The sequence below is a fragment of the Pseudorasbora parva genome, chromosome 4 (assembly GCF_024679245.1).
Source record: "Pseudorasbora parva isolate DD20220531a chromosome 4, ASM2467924v1, whole genome shotgun sequence".
NCBI lineage: Eukaryota > Metazoa > Chordata > Actinopteri > Cypriniformes > Gobionidae > Pseudorasbora > Pseudorasbora parva.
In genome coordinates this window covers 4,866,416-4,879,099 of record NC_090175.1, presented here as the reverse complement: position 1 = coordinate 4,879,099, position 12,684 = coordinate 4,866,416, and the positions used below count along the sequence as shown (strand labels likewise).

The following is a 12,684-nucleotide window of genomic DNA, read 5'->3' as shown; positions in this document are numbered from 1 at the left end:
ACACACCCCTCGCCACACTGGCAGAGGTGGAGGCACAGGTTTTCTTATCACAAACAATTGGAAATACTCAACCCACACCTCTCTCTGTAATAACAACTCATTTGAATACCATGCTATTACAGTTACAGCTCCTGCTAAAATCCATCTTGTAGTCATCTACCCCAGGTCAATTGGGCACCTTTGTTGAGGAACTAGATGTGCTGCTATCCTCATTCCATGAGAGTAAGTATCAATCTCTGCTCATTTCCTTCTCACATGATGTCCACACAGCTAAATCCTCATATTTCCACAACAAAATCAACAGCACCTAAGACTCTCGCACGCTTTTCAGAACTTTCAACTCTCTCCTCTGTCCCCCTCCACCACCTCTCTCTCTGCAGACGACCTTGCCCATTTTTACACAGATAAAACCACACTCATCAGCAGTCAGTTCACACCTCCACACACACACAATTTTGAATCAGCCACATCCACAGCTAAACATCTTCTCTCCTCCTTCTCTACACTCACTGAGGATGAAGTATCTAAACTTCTCCTCTCCAGCCATGACACTACCTGCCCTCTAGATCCCATCCCCTCACATCTCCTACAAGCCATCTCCCCTACACTCTTACCAACACTTACACACATCATCAACACATCTCTCTGCACCGGCATCTTCCCTACCACATTCAAGCAGGCTCGGGTAACCCCACTGCTTAAAAAACCCACATTAGACACATCACTTGTAGAGAACTACAGACCTGTTTCTCTCCTACCATTCATTGCAAAAACACTTGAAAGAGTTGTGTTCAACCAGGTCTCATCTTTCCTCTCACAGTCTAATCAACTGGACGTAAACCAGTCAGGTTTCAAAAAGGGCCACTCAACTAAGACAGCATTATTGTCAGTTACTGAAGCCCTGCGGCTGGCTAAAGCTGCATCCAAATCATCAGTCCTCATCCTCCTTGATCTGTCTGCTGCCTTTGACACTGTGAATCATCAGATTCTTCTGTCCACCCTCTCATCACTGGGCATCACAGGGACTCCGCTCCACTGGTTTGAGTCCTATCTCACAGGTAGGTCTTTTAAGGTTTCCTGTAGAGGAGAGGTATCCAAAACACATCAACTGACCACGGGGGTTCCTCAGGACTCAGTGCTTGGACCTCTCCTCTTCTCCATTTACACCACATCATTGGGACCCATCATTCAGGCACATGGCCTCTCATATCATTGCTATGCTGATGACACACAGCTTTACCTCTCATTTCAACCAGATGATCCTACAGTAGCTGCACGAATCTCAAGCTGTCTGGTGGACATCTCGGCATGGATGAAAAAACATCACTTGCAGCTCAATCTAGCAAAGACTGAGCTACTCGTCGTCTTCCCTGCTTATCCCACCATACAACACGATTTTACCATCCAGCTAGGTTCATCTTTGATTACTCCTTCAGGGTCGGTCAGAAATCTTGGAGTAATCTTTGATGACCAGCTGTCCTTCAAAGACCACATCTCAAAGACAGCTCGGTCATGCAGGTTTGCATTGCACAACATCAGGAAAATCAGACCGTTCCTTACGGAGCATGCAACACAGCTTCTTGTCCAAGCCCTGGTCATTTCTAGACTTGACTATTGCAATGCGCTTCTGGCTGGACTTCCATCTTGTGCAATCAAACCGCTGCAAATGATCCAGAATGCTGCGGCACATCTTGTATTCAATGAGCCCAACATGGCTCATGTCACACCTCTATTCATCTCTCTGCATTGGCTACCACTCGCTGCCCGAATCAAATTCAAAGCTCTGACTCTTGCTTATGGATCTTCCACAAGCTCAGCACCCGCATACCTCGACTCACTCCTACGAGTCTACACCCCCACCAGAAGCCTTCGCTCAGCTTATGAGCGAAGGTTTGTGGTACCATCACAGAGAGGCATGAAATCCCTCTCTAGAACTTTTTCTTTCATTGTTCCTGGTTGGTGGATCGATCTTCCATCCTCCATACGCATGACAGAATCACTCGCTTCATTCAAAAGACAGGTAAATACTCATCTCTTCCATGAGCACTTAATCTTACATTAAAAAAAAAACCTCTTCCTCCTCTATTTCTCCATTCTTCTTCCCTTTTCTGGTTTTTGCTACTCTGAGCAGTATTCAAATCTTGAATTTGGGAAAAATTCTTATTTGATACTCAACAGATGTTACAATATACTATGACACTGAATTATTTTAATCTAAGGCAGATTTAACTATTTGTAACCAGGATACGAAACCACTTTAACTTTTGACCTTAAACCTCATAATCTATTTGTGACAACTAGCCCCTTTCTCCCCATTACACATTTGAATCTAAAGATCGATCAGTAAACGATGCTCTTACCTGTTTCTCCAACACTCATACCAGTGACAAATGAACAGAATGAAACCAGCAGTGGGCTCAATGTGGTTAACAGCTTATATTTAACAAAAGGAAATGACACCTCACCTAGTGCTCATATAGCAGAATCACAGTTTAAACAAGGCAACATCAGAGATGACATTAGACTAAAGTAATACAAGTTAAACTGGTGAAAATGAAATCTAGGGTCAAGAAAATAATTGCTTGTGCATTTGATAAACCACAACTTAGAGATCTTCTAAGATTTGTATTCTCACAGTGGCCTTGTGTCTCATCTCTAATGTCTCTTCAGTCAACACGTGAGATCATGTGACATACCACCATTTTCATACAATCTGACACTTGTCTCTACGGTGACCCCTGCTGGTCACAACAGTGTAAATGCAACAAAACCCCAGGCCAAACATGCATAAAATGCCTTTTACAAATATATTGCAAATGTTTTATTGAAAGCAGGGGTGTACCTAAGGGGGGAAAAGTTAGGACGATTCTAAGGACCCATGAACTTTTGGGACCCCCAGAGGTCGGTTTTATTAGTAGTAACAGTACTAATGAAATATAAATTGTAAATGTATTATCTACCAGAGTAACAAATAAAACAAAATGATGTCTTATTTCTGCATTTCTGGCAAAAATATATTTCCCCCCCATTTACTGAATGGTTCCGTCCTGTTATGCGTAGCCACAATCACTGAGTGAGCTCAGATGGTAAACTGTCAAATTAGAGATGTCTCCAGTCATCAAAAGGCTATAGCGACAGCTATTCTATGGGTTACGTTTTTCACCACTGAAAATAAAAAGAATGTAATTTTGTTTTTTGTAAATTTTACTCATTTTTACTCATATCACAGCTGCTGTGCGTGAATTCCAGCGCAACACTTCAGTTAACAGACACAAAGTGCAAGATGAGATGTGTAAGTTAGTTAACTAAACAGCTGTGTTACTATAGAAGTTAAACGAGTGACAGAAACAATCAAATTGCAAAGCCTGTATCAACCAAAGCTCAGCTTTGAGAAGGGGAATATGCAGGTCAGGAAGAAGGAGAAGGTGATGGAGATGAGAAGCAGCTATTGTGATATTTAACACGGATAGGCATACTACCGGTCAAAGGTTTGAGAACGGTATTGTAAAATGTTTTGTAAGAAGTATCTTCTGCTCACCAAGGCTACATTTATTTGATCAAAAATACAGCAAAAATGATATTCTTGAGTTATATATATATATATATATATATATATATATATATATATATATATATATATATTCTATTTGAATACATTTAAAAAATATATTTTATTCCTGTGTTCAAAGCTGATTTTATCCTCATTGCTCCCGTCTCAAGAGTCACATACTCCTTCAGAAATCATTCTAATATGAGGATTTGATGATCAACAAACATTTATGATTATTATCCGTGTTGAAAACAGTTTTCTCAGGATCATTTAATGAACAGAAAGTTCAAAATAACAGCATCTATCTGAAATATAAAGCTTTTGCAACATTATAAAGTTCTTTCTCAAAAAAAAAAAAAACATTCTATTCATCAAATAATCCTAAAATCTAAATCTTTGGTTTTAATGAGAAAATAATTATACACAGCGGATCTATGTATTTATTCACTAACATAAATACTCTCTGCGCTACAAAATAGTGTATTATATAACAGGTATAGGATGAAACTATCATTTCTGGAACACCTTACATTTTGACCACATGCCGGGTATTCTGGGAGCTCATGTTGAGATTAACTAGTAAGCTGCTTGAATATAGTTCCTGGTTCTGTTGTCTCCGATGAACAATCTACTGTTGCACGCGTAAATAACACCCGTCTACAATCATTCTCCTCAGGTGGAGGAACAGATAAGTTAATCATGATGCTTCCAATGGGAAAAATGTTTTCATGTCCTGAAAATTCACAATTATTCTGTTTTCAAATAGGAAAGAGAAAACAACATAGTCCTATAGTGCAAACCATGCCTTAGTTCCAGCTATGAAGATGCCCTCTTTATCAAGATAACTCAACATCCAACTTAAAAATGTGCAGGTACAATTAGCATGGATATCATGTTAGCTAAAATTCCATAGTAATGTAGAATGTAGAAATTATCCCACAAAGGGAAACCCCCACTGCTAACCCGCAGGGTCAGACAGTGAAAAAAAATCAGCCCAGTCCTTGTGCATTTCCAAGCCAGGCATTGGACGGGTGCTTTGGGTCACCATGCCAGATGGAGGCGCTCTGAGGACACAGTTGCATTGCAACAGACCCCACTGAACCTTTTGGCCACCGCTCCATCGAGGGCAGAGAAGGCAGAGGAAGTCACAGAGTGTCTACAAAAGTCAAGGGGTACTTCTGGTACCTTCCTAATGCAGCTCCAGGAAGGAAAGAAATGGAGGCAGGTGCTGATGGCTGTCCTCCCCCAGGAACTAATTGCCCCGCCTTGAACATTTGGGGCACAGTGGCGGATGCCAGTCGAGCCTCATGCTCTCAGCTGCCCAGGAAAGCAAGTCTGTCAGCTCTGGATCAGACCCAGGCAATGCTGCTACTCCAGAAGGAGGCAGCACAGCCGAATCCTTATCTCCAGAGGACTCGAGCCCCCAAATAAAAGCGCCACAGCTGTTTTAATATTTGAATATAAAGGGTTCAGCCCAAGTGTAACTCCACCTGTTTGAAATGGCCACTCCAAGCTAGACTCGAACCTGGGTCCGCCGGCATGAGAGCAGGACACTCTAAAAAGGAGGCTAAGGAGCTGGAGCTGTGGTGAGGGATGAGCTGTGATGGGGAGGAGCTGTGGATGGGGAGGGGCTGTGGAGGGGGAGGAGCTGTGATGGGGAGGAGCTGTGATGGGGGAATAGCTGTGGAGGGGGAGGAGCAGTGTTGGGGGAGGAGCTGTGATGGAGTAATATCTGTGGAGGGGGAGGAGCAGGGATGGGGGATGAGCTGTGATGGGGAAGATCAGTGTTGGGGAGGAGCTTTGGAGGGGGAGGTGCTGTGGAGGGGGAGGGGCTGTGGAGGAGGAGCTGTGATGGGGAGGAGCTGTGGAGGGGTAGGGACTGTGGAGGGGGAGCTGTGGAGGGGGAGGTGCTGTGGATGGGGAGGGGCTGTGGAGGGGTAGGGACTGTGGAGGGGGAGCTGTGGAGGGGGAGGTGCTGTGGATGGGGAGGAGCTGTGGAGGGGTAGGGACTGTGGAGGGGGAGCTGTGGAGGGGGAGGTGCTGTGGATGGGGAGGAGCTGTGGAGGGGTAGGGACTGTGGAGGGGGAGCTGTGGAGGGGGAGGTGCTGTGGATGGGGAGGGGCTGTGGAGGAGGAGCTGTGATGGGGAGGAGCTGTGGAGGGGAAGGGACTGTGGAGGGGGAGCTGTGGAGGAGGAGCTGTAATGGGGAGGACCTGTGGGGGGGTGGAGCTGTGATGGGGAGGGGCTGTGGAGGGAGGGCTGTAGCACTGCAGAGAGCATGGGGGAGTGACCTGTGAGTTGAGCTTGTTCAAATTTTCAGGCTAAATCAACGTTTTATAAAAACTCCCTACTATAGCTTTAAGTGAACCACAACATTACCACTTTATAACTCATGAAAACCAAGGAGTGGATTAGTTGCAAGATGGAATTGGATTTATCATTCTATTAGACATATGGCAATAAACTAGACTGACATTTGCAAGCAGCCATATCACCCTTTAGCCCAAGACTGGTTTCCCAATGAAGCTAAGCAGGGCTGAGTTTGGTCAGTACCTGGATGAGAGTCCAACTGGGAAAACTACTCAAAGCTTCTGCTGGTAGAGGTGTTCGTGAGGCCAGCAGGGGGCGCTCACCCCGTGGTCTGTATGGGTCCTAACACGCCAGTATAGTGATGGGGACACTATACTGTCAAAGAGCACCGTCCTTCAGATGAGATGTTAAACTGAGGTCCTGACTCTCGGTGGTCATTAAAAATCCCAGGATTTTCTCCGATAAAGAGTAGCCGGTGTAACCCCGGAATCCTGGCAAAATTTGCCCACTGGCCCCTGTCTATCATGGCCTCCTAATCATTCCCATATAATGATTGGCTTTATCATTTCTCCTCTCCACCAATCAGCTGGTGTGTGGTGGGCGTTCTGGCGCAATATGGCTGCCGTCGCATCATCCAGGTGGATGCTGCACACTGGTGGTGGCTGAGGAGATTCCCCCCTTCTATATGTAAAGCGCTTTGAGTGTCTAGAAAAGCGCTATATAAATGTAACAAATTATTATAATTAATTATATGAAACCTTACATTACCTATCATATGTGAATGTACTCAGTTACTAACGTAACATCGGTTTACTGCACAGTGTGATACTGTGATACTGCACAGCCATAATAGTGGTGAGGCTTAAGACCCTGACATACTCCACAAGTATTAATGTCGTTCCACACCCGTAAGACCTCCATATGTGACATCAGTGGGTTAATTAGAATCTCTTGAAGCATCGAAAATACATTTTGGTCCAAAAATAACAAAAACTACGACTTTATTCAGCATTGTCTTCTCTTCTGGGTTTGTTTTCAATCCTCAAATAAAGATTCAAATGGTTATGAATCAGCGTATCGATTCATGATTTGAATCACCAATGTCACGTGATCCAAATCATGGATCAATACGCTTAAAATATCTTACACTGTGTCTGAAGATGATTTAATGGCATAAATTTCCTTTTTGGGTGAACTAACCCTTTAAGGTCACTCCTGGTTTACCAATCAATTTGTCTTTATCAGTGATAAATCTGAAATAGTGCTCATGTGAATCCTTCAGTGTCACATGACTCAGTCAGACGGAAAACTTTATCAATTATTGAAAGGAGACAGAGATAGCCATTAGCAGGTAACCCAACAAAGTTTATTGATAACACTATTGTCAAATCAGAAAAATCAACACTTATCCGAGGGTCCATGATCATTTAATCCATGCGTGAGAAGCATTGTCCATATGTGTGAGTCCTTAGTCCTTGAGCCTTAAAAATGAATCAAGATGTTTAGGAATAATGGTAATCATCCACCAAAAGTTTTTTTTTTTTTTTTGCCAACCCCAGGATGTCTCTACACCAAGCATAAAAGTCCCACATTCAAAAAAAGACAGAGAACTATCCATTGAATCACACCTATACATTTTGTCCAGTATTTCATTCTCCTTCACCTTTGTACAATAAAGGATGGGAATACCTAATATAGCAGTGTCACATTTTTCAAATGTGACTTTGGCCAGTCATACCTTTTCCATGAATTAAACGAGCAGGGGAATAAAACCACTGATTCACGCAACATTACAAGCTTATTACGTCAAAAACATTTGTATTTATTTTTTATTTTACCTTTATTTTACCAGGAAAGTCCCATTGAGTTACAATAACTCTTCTTCCAGGGAGTCCTGGCCAAGGCTAGCGGCCAAAAGTTTCAAGAACATAAAATATACAAAAAAGACAAGACATAAATTACACAATACATAATACATAATACACAATACACAATACATCACTGATCTCATGCACTACACAACATAAGCTTGTTGGATAAACTTGCGAACTACTTTAATAACTATATTAACTATTTCCCGGCCAAAAGCAGAATTTTCCAGGTTTCTATGTTTTCACTGTCAGACACTAGGGGGTGCTGTTACGCATCTTCTGAATAAATACTGAATCTCATGATCAAAACACACTGTTGTTTAAAAGAAGAAGGTCAGCTCTATTGCATGCTCAGATATTCATAAATACAAAATATTATATGGGCTATAACATTTTTCAAAAATCCTGGCGGTGGCTGGCAATAAAAAAGAAAAGAAAAAAAAAAAGCCCTGGCAAGAGTTAATAGTTCAATTTTTATGATTTTAAAAAAAAATGCAGGGCATATAATTTTTCTTTTTTACCCAAAAAATGATCATGTAAGTTACTCTATATTAAGGACTTATTTATTGAAATGTTCTTCAGAAAAACAGGAAGATTGCGAGATGCAAGTAATTTTCTGTAGTATTATGATCATTATATTAATGATATTTTCTCTAGCAACCTCTTAATGCAATGCTCTTTACTATTTATGCTGCTATGCTGATGTTTTGAATGTCAGAAAAGTGTAAAACTGAACAACTAGAGCTTTGTCTGCCTTTCATTGGAAACATTACTGGTACTGTACATCTTTTTTTTCTCTCCAAAATTTACTAAATTTATACAATGAGCGAGTACATCATGAATCCATCTTCCAAAATGTGTTTTTGTTTAAGTTACATAGTGCACCTATTAAAAAAATCGAAATGAAATAAGCTTTATAAATGATATAAAGCATAAAGAAAAAACACTTCAGTGATTACACAATGTTACATCAATTCATTAAAGGGATAGTTCACTTTGAAATATTTTTTTTATATGTTTTAGCTTACCTCATGGGCATCCGAGATGTAGGAGAATTTGTTTCCCCAGTATTTTCAATTTTGAACATTTTAGGTCAAACCGTTCTTGTCTGTGCCTCACATAATACAGGTCTATGGTCACCACCTCAAAGAGCATACACAGAGAAGTCCAAATTAAACAATCCCCCATCGTAAGTACACACTGATGTTTACACAAAACAGTTGTCTGTTAATATATCGAAATCTTCTTCCATTGCAATGTTCTGTACGTCTAAATATGTTTAGATCTTCACAGTGAAAGGTAACACTTCCCAAATTTCTGTGTAAACAATGAGAGACGTACACGTGCGAGAGATCCACTTCCGGCGCTTTCCGCGCTTGCGCAGACTAAAGCCAGAACGCGTGAATGTCACAACAGGAAACACGCATGCGCGCCCTCGGATCAGTCGGACGTAGTGGTGTACAGGAGGTAAAAATGATATAAAGACTGTTCTTTTTCTCACACAAACTGCTCGTTTCGTGTCTTAAGCCATCAGTGTGTACTTACGGTGGGGGATAGTTTAATTTGGACTTCTCTGTGTATGCTCTTTGAGGTGGTGACCATAGACCTGCATTATGTGAGGCACAGACAAGAACGGTTTGACCTAAAATGTTCAAAATTGAAATTACTGGGGAAACAAATACTCCTACATCTCGGGTGCCCATGAGGTAAGCTAAAACATATAAAAAATTAATTTCAAAGTGAACTATCCCTTTAACCTTTTGCATCTTTGTTAATTCATCTAGAAAATGATCTTCACATGACTTCAGTCATAAACTGTCAGTCATCCAGGGCTCTGCCCACAAAGAGATCCATAAAGGCTGCCATCCAAAGAGATCTGTTAGCCTGATTTAAAAAAAAAGAAAGTTAAATCAGTTATGAAATATGTCTATAAAAGCATCAAGAACACACATGAGGAAAATACAGATAGGTGGGTTTTTAGTGAGTATCTAGTGAGTATTCTTACGTGCTGGAAGATTTTCATACACAGACGAGTCCAGTACAGGTTTATTACCATAAGAGCAGAGTTGAGCAGCCTAGGTTCAAAAAAAAATTAAAATTAAACAAACTGATTTTCATTTTCATTTTCCCTCCATTTAAAGTCCATTATTCCTCTCAAACGGAAAGTACTGCGTAAGTAAAGTTAATTTACAGCTTAACTTTCAGTAATTATAGTGTAACTATAAAGTAAGTATGTGTAGGTATAAGGGAACAATAATGTCTACTCCAAATCCAAGTCTTCTGAAGAGACACGAACGATGGCTTATGATGAACAGATTTACGACACACATACTGTAGGAAACACAAACGTTCAGATGATGGCGTGATGCGTGGAAACCACATGAGTGAGTAAATGCAGAATTAAAATATTTGGATGTGCTCCACATTTCCAGTTTGAGAGTTTTGGTCTTTCTTGCGATCAGAACTGTGACAGAGTACATTGATCATCTGAAGCGCGCGCGGTGCCGGAATGACAATCCCCAAAGGCTAAGCGAAAGCATCATTTAAGTCAGCACTCCTTGGTGAAAGCGCAAACATTATTTAAATCACCAGATCACGTTTAGTTTTAGTGGTATGATTGTTCAAAGCATTTTAGATGGTTTATTCGTATACTGTATGTAGAGAGCATTAATAGTGGGGCAGGCAGGGCGAGATGAGCTTCAGGAATGAATGCTGCCTACATTGAAAGCGTGAGTAATGGGTGAGGGAGGAAATTTTTAATTTTACAGTGATTATTATATTGAACGACTATATATATAATGTTGAATATAATGTACAATGATGCAATGTGGGGATATTTTTAAGTCCTAATAATAATAATAATAATAATAATAATAATAATAATAATAATATTTTAATAAAAATAAAAGAGTAAAAAAAAAAAAAAAACCATGTTGGCTAACTCTTACCGTTAAATTCTCATACACAGATTCATTCAATTCAACATCACAAGCTTGGCGTCTGTCATGATGAGGAACCATCTTTGCCATTTAAGAAAAAACAGAATAGAGAGAAAATTAATAATGTCTGTAAACAACTCACTAAATACAGTCACAACTATATTCAGCCTATTTAATCTTTTAGATACCAGTTCATTTACCTGATCAGTAAAGTACTGAAAACAACATTATTTTTCTCACCTGAGTCTCCCGTGTGTTATTTCTCTTTTTCATCCACCTGCTTCCGCTTTAAAGACAATGATTTGACACAATTACAACCTATCAGAATGTATTTGATGTTTCATACACAGTTATGATTTCGAACCAATCAGATTACTTTTCAAGGGAACTCGCGCTGCGCCGATTGGTACTGTGGGAACGCTCTGCATGATTGTGGCCTGAAGCACGTGTGAAATCAGACCAATGGTGAGATGAGACGTCAGAGGCAGGTAATGCCATGAGCCAGGAGCTTTAAAGCCAGTCAAACAGACCAGCGCTAGCTTCTGTGCCTTTAGCAAGCGCTCTGTGGATGTTTTTGACTTAGATTGTGGATTACCCTCAAACATGGATCCAGCGGAAGAGATCAAGGTATCTGTAGTATTGAGGATTACACCTCTCAGTTTTGTGCTCTGGCCAATCGAGTAAATTGGAAGGATACTGTTTTAAAGGACTTTTATACTCATAAATTAAATCAACCCATGAACTCATTCATGCCACAAGGTCAAAATGACCTGCCTTTAGAACAATTTATAGATCATGCTGTATTATTGTCTGGTTCCTCCTACACAGTTGGTGAAGTAGAGGAAGATTCTACCCCCGAGCCTGTGTCCTCGGACAAGATGGCTGCTGAGCCTGTGTCTTTGGAAAAGAGGGCTGCCATTCCAGAGTCCTCTGCCAAGATGGCCACCGCCACGCTGAGTCCTCTGCCAAGATGGCTGCCGCCATGCCAGAGCCTGTCCCCAAGAGAGAATTTCCCTTTCTCGTACCTGAACCTGTGTCTGTTGACTCAGTCTCCAGCCCGAATACTTTTAATTTTTTTAAAATACAAGAATAATTTTTGCACTCAAAAACAAACAAAAATAACTTTATTCAATAATTTTGTTCTAGCCTGTGAAGGTTACCTACACAGTTTACGCAAAACAGTGTATCAGAGTATTTTCTACGGCAGCCGATGCTGTTCATGTGAGCACCACGACGCATGCGTGTTATGATGGAGCTGGCCAATGTAAACTGTGTAGGAGACTGGAACAGGCTACAGCAAAATTGTTGAATAAAGTAGTATTTTTTTTTTTTTTTTCGCACAAAAAGTTGCTTTGTAACATTATTTGTAATCACATGGACTATTTTAACAATGTCTTTACTACCTTTCTGGGCATTGAAAGTAATTTATTTGTAATCTATAGAGGGGTCAGAGAGCTCCTAAGTCTGCATTCTCTAATGGCGACGATAAATCTACCTCAACAAAAAGCTGATAACAGTAGGCCTATAATCAACATAATATCTTAAATGGAAAACGTAATATTTTTCGTGTAGATATTAATGACAGTGAAAAAAATAAGAATCAATAGACTATATTGCTTGTTAAACACATTGTGTTTAAAGTCAGTATTTGAAGCTCCTGTTGATGTTCACAGATTACTGATTTGTACTGTGTTCGGACCTAAGGCAGTTATTGGGCCTATGTAATCTTATTGATAGTATTATTATAATTATGGCTTAAACAACAACTGTATAAGAATGATGCATCTTTTTTTATAATAAGCTTTGAAAATTTGAGAATAGATTACTGTGGCAATCAGGCGATGGACCGTGAGAGCGGGCCAGTGGCGAGTGATCATGAGCACCAGCTGCGTGCCACACCGGTCTAGTCTCACGGCAGAGTGACGAGAACATAAAAGGAGGAGCGAAGGCAGTGTAAGACGAGAGAGGACCAGGCCTGGACTATACGTTGAGTTTTGTTTGTGCTTAGTTATGT

General features: G+C 40.8%; 1 protein-coding gene across 1 annotated transcript in view; it reads right to left on the bottom strand.

Moving 5' to 3' along the window:
* Nucleotides 1-9,406: 9,406 nt before the first annotated feature.
* LOC137072729 (B-cell receptor CD22-like) overlaps nt 9,407-12,684 on the bottom strand; it is a 39,577-nt gene continuing 36,299 nt past the window's right edge. The window contains exons 10-13 of the mRNA XM_067440655.1: nt 10,911-10,956; nt 10,680-10,751; nt 9,737-9,806; nt 9,407-9,615 (exon numbers count right to left, since the gene is read on the bottom strand). Of these exons, the coding sequence (XP_067296756.1) occupies nt 9,611-9,615; nt 9,737-9,806; nt 10,680-10,751; nt 10,911-10,956 (193 nt within the window). The 3' untranslated portion in view covers nt 9,407-9,610. The remainder of the gene's footprint in view (nt 9,616-9,736; nt 9,807-10,679; nt 10,752-10,910; nt 10,957-12,684) is intronic.